Here is a 7458-nt window from a genome sequence, read left to right as displayed (position 1 = left end):
TATTTTATATCCAATTAAAATTTTGTTTAAGGTTAACTTTAGATGCTACTCCAGTGCATAGTTTTGATTATTAGCCATATCTCCCTCAATACCTTCCCCTTTGAGATATGTAGGTTTTCTTTACATGTTGTATTTGGCTTTTAGTAGTTCAAGTGCCTTATTTGTACTGGGGCTAACTGGTAAAACCACATAAACATTTACGACTGATGCTTGCAAGACTGTTTCACGCATAATTCAGAGGGCTGCTTAACAATAAAGAGGTCTGGCACAAATACGTATTAAACAAACAACTTGCAGTGTCTGAAGGTTGTATTGTATTTTTTGATGTAAAAAGTGCCTGACAACATACAAATACAGGGTGTATATGCTCCAGGAAAACCAGAAGATCCAGGAAAAACCCAGGAATTTTTTATCTGGGAGAAAACTGGGAAAAACGCAGGATTTTTCTAACAACCTGGGAATTTTTCATTGTTTTAGACTTTCATTAAATTTTTGTAATTTTGACTGATAAGAACAGATCAACATCAAAACGTGCCAAAGGCTTTAGGAAGAAGACCATGAAATACTTCATAACACCAAACTGTGTGGGATGAGCATGACATTACAACTGTTTACATTAAGTTCATTTTGAGAGGAAATGTTAGCGACTACCCTGGAAATTGCCCAGGTCCTGCCCATTTACCCCCTCCACACCAACCAAGTGCGTGTGTAAAGTCTTTGTCCATGCCGTGTAGCATATCGATATGATCTTTGATCGTCGTCTCATGTACCACATCGATATGATCTTCCGTCATCATCCCGTGTAGCACATCAATATGATCTCTGTAGTGCATCTATATGTTCATCACTTTTTTTAGAGTGAGAATATACTTGTTCCCTGCTTTTTTGTAGTCCATGTGTTTTACTACGGTTCCTTACACTAGCAGTACTTCTTAGCAGTTTGTGTAATTAAAACATTTAAAATGAGTGCTTTTAAGTGTGAAACTTGCTGAAACGAATACAGTTATTGGAGGAATCTGAGGTGGCATATTTCCAGAGTGCACCCACACCAGTTGAACGAAATTGTATCTCATGTTACAAATAATGAACCTTCATGTTCCTGTCAGTGCTACATATGAGACAAGAGTTTTACTCTGAAAAGAAGTTTAAAACACCACCAACACCACAAGACAGTCATGGCATAATGAAGTAGCAGAGGAGGTTGATGTGTATGATGTGCACATTTGAAGCTGGGTCAAAAAAGTGTTGGAGTGAACATTTCCAAGCCGCTCATCAAATACGTGTGAAATCTGGAGATCTGGCGTTCTCTAGTGAAGGTGAATTTTTGGAGTGGAAAGAAGAAATTGAACACACTACACAATCCAGATTCATGAAACACTGTGGCATTAAGTTTGTTGATGATTACTCACCCTGTAAGTATGTTTAACATCATTCAGCTCAGTTTGTCTCCAAAGATGAAGGGAAGAGACACTTAAAAATGGTAGGCAGTAACAAAATTGATGGAAAGTGCCCTGCAGAGATACCTTGTTAATTTTGTGTCAACTTATGTTGGACATGATCTAGACTTAAGTCATTTGAATCCGACACCACAAGAATGTGAGAGCATAGCTGCAGACATTGCTGTGGGAATCCCCTTTCCTATTGTTCTTGACAAAATTCGAGCAACAGTGCAGGACTCAAATTCAGATGGTGTACATCTCACAACATTGAAAGACCTGCACAACATTGTAGCTTCTTATAATTTGGCTTCAAAGTCAGTCAGACATCGAAATGGTGCCATCAGCATCATTATTGAGCACTAAAAATAAATTATAAATCAAACTTTAAGAGAATGTTAATGGCTACTTGGAAGACAATGTACATATATACTGGTGTAGATCTTACTGCACCAGAATGGAGGCACATGAGCATTTCAGGTATTACAAAGGGCGTTCAAAAAGTTTTGCACAGTTGTCTATAATTTTTTTATTTTGTGCAGGAGGAGAATGAAATTTTTTATGAACTTACTTGGAACTTTCAGCTATGAGTTGTTATATAGAAGTATTTTCTTTTATTTACAGTTGAGCCATAATGGACCGTGAAGTAGATTTCAGGTTGCGACAATGGTTGGTGATAGAGTGACTCTTCAAGACCAGCGATGACTCTGCCACATTGATTAACAGGAAGTTGCACCCTGTATATAGGGAGGACACAGTGGGTTGCAGCAGTATCCAGTGGTGGTTGCAGAGATTTAAAGAAGATGATTTCTCTCTACTGGACAATCCATGATCCGGTAGACCATCAACGGCAGTGAGTGATGTGAATAAGCAGAACATTGATCAAATTATCAAAAATGACATACGTGTGATGACACGATTGCTTGCTGAAATGAATCATTTGTCATTGGGTAGTGCAGTATCACTGCTACAGTCACTAGGGTACAGAAAAATCTGTGCATGTTGGGTGCCTAGATTACTGACAAGAGAAATGAAAACTGTGAGGAAGAATGTGTGCAAGGTCTCATGAAGACCTTTACTGAAGAGTGGAAACAGTGTTTTGACGGTGTCATTACCCAGGATGAAACATGCTTGTTTTTGTCTGGACCTGAGAGCAAAACCCTATCCATGGAGTGGCATCATCTGTATTCCCCTCAGAAGAAGAAACCAAGACTTTCACGAACAGCAGACCGGAATGTGATGACCTCCTTCTTCTGGGATCAGTGTGGTGTCATTTTCATTGACTTTTTGGAACCTGGCTCCACCATTAACCAGGATGGTTACTGTTGGTCATTTGACAAGCTGCAACATGCCACCAAGACCAACAGACCACAGCTTCAGGGTCAGCTCATCAGACTACACCATGACAATGCCAAACCCCATAAAGCCCATATGACGTAGGAGAAAGTCAGGAAAATGGGTTGGAAAATTGTTCCTCATCCTCCCTACAATCCGGACTTGGCTCTGTCTTATTTTTACCTCTTTGGTCATCTGAAGACCCACCTGCACGGTAAAACATTTGATAGTGAGAAAGACCTTATTTCCTGTGTCAAGCATTGGTGTAAAATTCAATCCCCAGAATTTTACAAAAGTGCATTTACATCATGGAAAGAACATTGGGTCAGATACGTCACAGCTGATGAAGGCTACATTGAATAGGCTCACTGTATAGCTAAATGTTCCAAGTATGTTAAAAAAAAATTTCATTCTCCTCCTGCAAAAAATAAAAAAATTAGACACATCTGCGCTAAACTTTTTGAACGCCTTTTGTAAAATATTGCCATGAAATGGTTGCTAATTAGTGGTACAAACCTTCACCAAGAAGTGTTTTCAATATCTATGGCTTTTTTCTTCATCAGGAACAGTCATAGGTATGTGGTGTAGTGATTTCCTCTTCTTTGTCGAAAACAGCCTCCTCTGTGGCACAAGTTTCCTCTTGCAACTCCTTTCTGTGCTGATGAAAGGGCTGATGATGGGTTCTAACAGCACCTACATTTACCTTCAACGTCATCGCCAATTTTTGGCTAGCTTAACTTTAGCAGTTGACATGCCAGCAATGACTTCTGGAAACATTGAGACAGTCTTCTTCTTTTCATCTGACAATGCTTCTGGGTTGTTGCAGCTAGTATTTGTGCTTACTTGTGCCCAACTTGCTTCCCTCTCATCAGTCGCAGACAAATCTTCAGCATCAACAACAAGTGCATCTGACAGTACATGATTTTGCCATGGAATCTCACCTCTGCTCTTCTTTTCTGTTTGGCAAACAATATGAATGTACTTACATACATTTAATTTAATATTATAATCAATGCATGTGCAAGAATACTGATGAATGTGCACTTCGCATTTACTGCATACTAATTTACACTTGCAGTGAATGTCATTGTCCTTCACAAGGAAGATATCGTTTGATTTTGAAGAAGGTACTTCCCAACCACTGTCTACCTTAGTAATGAAGTCATCCATTAAAACAGACTTGTGCCTAGCACAAATGTATTTTATTGTAATAGTTACCTTTCCTCTCATGATAACAGTAAGCTCATCAAACAGCTTTGTGGTTACAAATGACATCAGTGCAGATATACCTTTGTCCAGTCTTTTCACTTGCTTTGCATTAGCATGTACATATTTTAAAGCCTTGTGCATACTCTCCAGGTGCATGTTTGTATTGAGTCCAGCTTGCATGTGACAATATGCCCAACAGTTAACATATTTTTCATAGTAGGTCCTCAAATAATAACTGAATTTGGATGTATCTGTATCACTATAGAGCTTCTGGAGTGCTTTTTGCAGTGATTCTTCAAATATAGCAACATCTCTTACCTGTATTAATGTCTTCACAAGCTTGTACACCTCAGTTCTCTGGTCCTTATGTAGAACTTTACTGTTAATGTTGTTCGTCCATGCTCTATTCACATGCCAGGTGCCATTCAAGTCTCTTTGTAGAAGACCCAATTGCTCCATTCCAAGTGATACTGTAGGATTCTGCCAGATCTGACATAAATACATTGGGGCAAATCTGTCCAACCTGAGACTTTATATAGTTGAAAAATATATTTAATACATCACTGTCATCTCTGTTAGAAATGAGGAAAGCGCATGGATATTCTTGTCTCTTGTCAGCCAGTACTAGTATTGTGGTAAGTTCAAAATCATAGGCATTTAGACCACCAGTCCCATCAACACAAATATAATCATTTCCATATTTTGCCAATAATTCATCTTGTGCAGTGTTCATTATTACCAACATGAAATCCTCACTTCTCAATTTCGCATGCTGGTTAGTGATTATTTCTTGAGGCTTATAAAATAATACACACGCATTATCACTTTCCTGAACTTCTTGTACCCAAGCTTCTACTCTGATGGCATCGTGTTGATGTCTGACTGACTTTGAAGCCAAATTATAAGAAGCTCTAGTGTTATGCAAGTCCTGCAATGTTGCGAGATATACTCTCTCTGAATTGGAATCCTGCACTGTTGATTAAATTTTGCCATGAACAATGGGAAACAGGATTCAAACAGCAATGTCTGCAACTATGCTCTTGTGGTGTCACATTCAAATGACTTAGGTCTAGATAATATCCAGCATGAGTGGACACAAAATTAACAAGGCACTTTTTTTCCTTATAGAGGACTTTCATCTCTGCAGGGCACTTTCCATCAATTTTACTGCCTGCCTTTTTGAGGTGTCTCATATCTTCAACTTTGGAGAGAACCTGACTTGAATGATGGCAAACATACTTACAGGTTGAGCAATCATCAACTAACTTACAATGCCGTGGTGTTTGATGAATCAGGATTGTGCAGTATGTTCAATTTCTCTTTCCACTTCAAAAATTGACATTCACTAGAGAACTTCAGATCTTCAGATTTCACACTTCATTGATGGTGGGGCTTGGAAACAATCAATCCAACACATTTTTGACTCTGCTTCAGATGTGTATATAATACACTTCAACCTCTTCTGCTGCTTCATTATGCCCAACAGTTAGCATTTTTTTCATAGTAGGTCTTCAAATAATAACTGAATTTGGATGTATGTGTATCACTATAGAGCTTCTGGAGTGCTGTTTGCAGTGATTCTTCAAATATAGCAACATCTCTAACCCGTATTAATGTCTTCACAAGCTTGTACACCTCAGTTGGTGGAGTTCTAAATTTCTTTTCCAAGTAAAACTCTTGTCACATATTTAGCACTGATAGGAACATGAAGGTTCATTATTTGTAACATGAAGTACGATTTTGTTCAACTGCTGTGGGTGCTCTCTGGAAATATGCTGCCTCAGAGTCTTCCAATAATTATATTTGTTTCCACATTTTAAATGTTTTAATTAAACTGCTAAGAAGTAAGTGTGGAACAGGAAAGGAAATGACAAGTATTGGTGCAGGGTACCCTCTGCCGTGGATCCTATGGTGGCTTTTGGAGTACCTACGTAGATTTTACCAGGAAAAACTCTGGAAATTTCAGGAATGTTATAAAATCCCAAGGAGTTCTCCATTTTAATGTAGCATTGAAATTGAATTTTATAAATTGCAAATTTCCAGTTACCTAATATCTGAAAGTGTGTTACTTATATGAATAGTATCCCATATAAATTAGTGATGTTTAAAACTTAGTTAAACTACTGCTTGTGGCTGGTATATAGTGCAGTTGAGAGATAGGAAAAGACATTATTGTAGCATTCTGCCACTGCCTCCCCTACCCCATCTTCTCCTCTTACCATTACTTTGTCAGCAGTGTATTGATGCAATCATCCTCCTTGCACCTGAAATTCTCAGGAAATTTTTTTCCAAGTTGGTGTAACCACCCAGGAAATAGCTTTGCACTATTAAATTATTAACATTGCTGTTGCTGGTTATTTTCTTTCCACTGAAGAGGTGATACTGTTAAACTGAAGTACATTTACAGGAGTTGCACTATTCCTCAATGCAATTTTAAATACAGCATGTGGAATAATATTCTCCTTCAGATTTATTGAGGCTGTTGTGACAGTCCATAAGAAATGATCTATGTGTTTTTTCTCTGCAGTAGTCCACATCTGTGAGGTTCTCCTCACTGTATATGTATATGTATGGAACAAAAAGTATGTATCTACTCTGAGCCCTGTGAGAGCTGATAGCTTGTAGCATATGTGTTTCAGTGCATATGAATGAATGTTAATGTAATAACTAACATCTCATGTTTTAATCAATGGTATTTGCAGATCCTATTCCCAATTTACTAAATTTATGGTGTTCAGGAATTTGATTTGATTTACATAATGCCCATGTGATGTCATATCCCTATCCTAATTTACTACATTTTGACACCCAATGTAGGGCATACTTCAATGTACTCAGTAGATTCTTTTTTTTTTACTTTTTGAGTTTACCTGATACATTAAGCTAAGCAAATACTGTTTTTCAGTATTTTAGCCATGAGTGTTGTAATATGTTGCAGCCATGCTATTATCTGTGTTTGGCCCCCTGAAACAATAATCATACCAAATTGTCTTATTTTTTCAAAGCTTTTGAGAAAGATTTAAATTTTGGATGCAGTGGGAAAAACGTTTTTGTATTCTTGAAGTCTTCAGAGTTTAATATTTCATTTAGTAAGCATTGAAAGCCAGTTGACTGACTATTTTGAACAACACATATCTGACAGTAGGTCACTTACAACTTATTCCCACATTTGTTTTATTCAGATGTCTGTGATAATTATAAGAATTTTACTGAGTCAATAAAAGTATATCCTTGCAGAATTTGTTTCTTATTGATTACCTTGCCAATTTTACACAATTAAAATTACTCATTGGAAATATAAAGGGGTACCACTAAAAGCTCATGACTTGATAAGTAATTGTTAATGAAATGGTCATCCTAGCAATGTTACGTAGTTATATACACCTTGCAAATGGTGCTGTATTGCTTCTCAGTAAAAATACACACTACATGGTCCCAGCTCTCACCCATCACAAAAATCCGACTGTTTTATAAAGTG

General features: G+C 37.5%; 1 protein-coding gene across 1 annotated transcript; it reads right to left on the bottom strand.

Annotated features, from left to right (window-relative positions):
- Positions 1–3482: 3482 nt before the first annotated feature.
- Positions 3483–5454, bottom strand: LOC126470989 (uncharacterized). The gene is made up of 4 exons (XM_050099034.1): positions 5357–5454; positions 4999–5198; positions 4504–4952; positions 3483–4460 (listed from the first exon to the last, which is right to left on the bottom strand). The coding sequence occupies exons 1-4, from the start codon at positions 5452–5454 to the stop codon at positions 3483–3485; spliced, it is 1725 nt and encodes a 574-aa protein (XP_049954991.1).
- Between the last annotated feature and the right edge of the window lie 2004 nt (positions 5455–7458).

The sequence above is a fragment of the Schistocerca serialis genome, chromosome 3 (genome assembly GCF_023864345.2).
Source record: "Schistocerca serialis cubense isolate TAMUIC-IGC-003099 chromosome 3, iqSchSeri2.2, whole genome shotgun sequence".
Taxonomy (NCBI): domain Eukaryota; kingdom Metazoa; phylum Arthropoda; class Insecta; order Orthoptera; family Acrididae; genus Schistocerca; species Schistocerca serialis.
The sequence above is the reverse complement of the archived record's forward strand: the minus strand, read 5'-3'. Positions and strand labels throughout refer to the sequence as shown.

Excerpts from the sequence above, each read along its gene's own strand:
- LOC126470989 (XM_050099034.1), bottom strand. The coding sequence starts at position 5,454 with ATGAAGCAGCAGAAGAGGTTGAAGTGTATTATATACACATCTGAAGCA. Across the intron at positions 4,953-4,998 it reads GCATAGTTGCAGACATTGCT|TGCAGGATTCCAATTCAGAG; the intron begins GTTTGAATCCTG and ends TTTAATCAACAG. Across the intron at positions 4,461-4,503 it reads TCAACTATATAAAGTCTCAG|AATCCTACAGTATCACTTGG; the intron begins GTTGGACAGATT and ends CAGATCTGGCAG.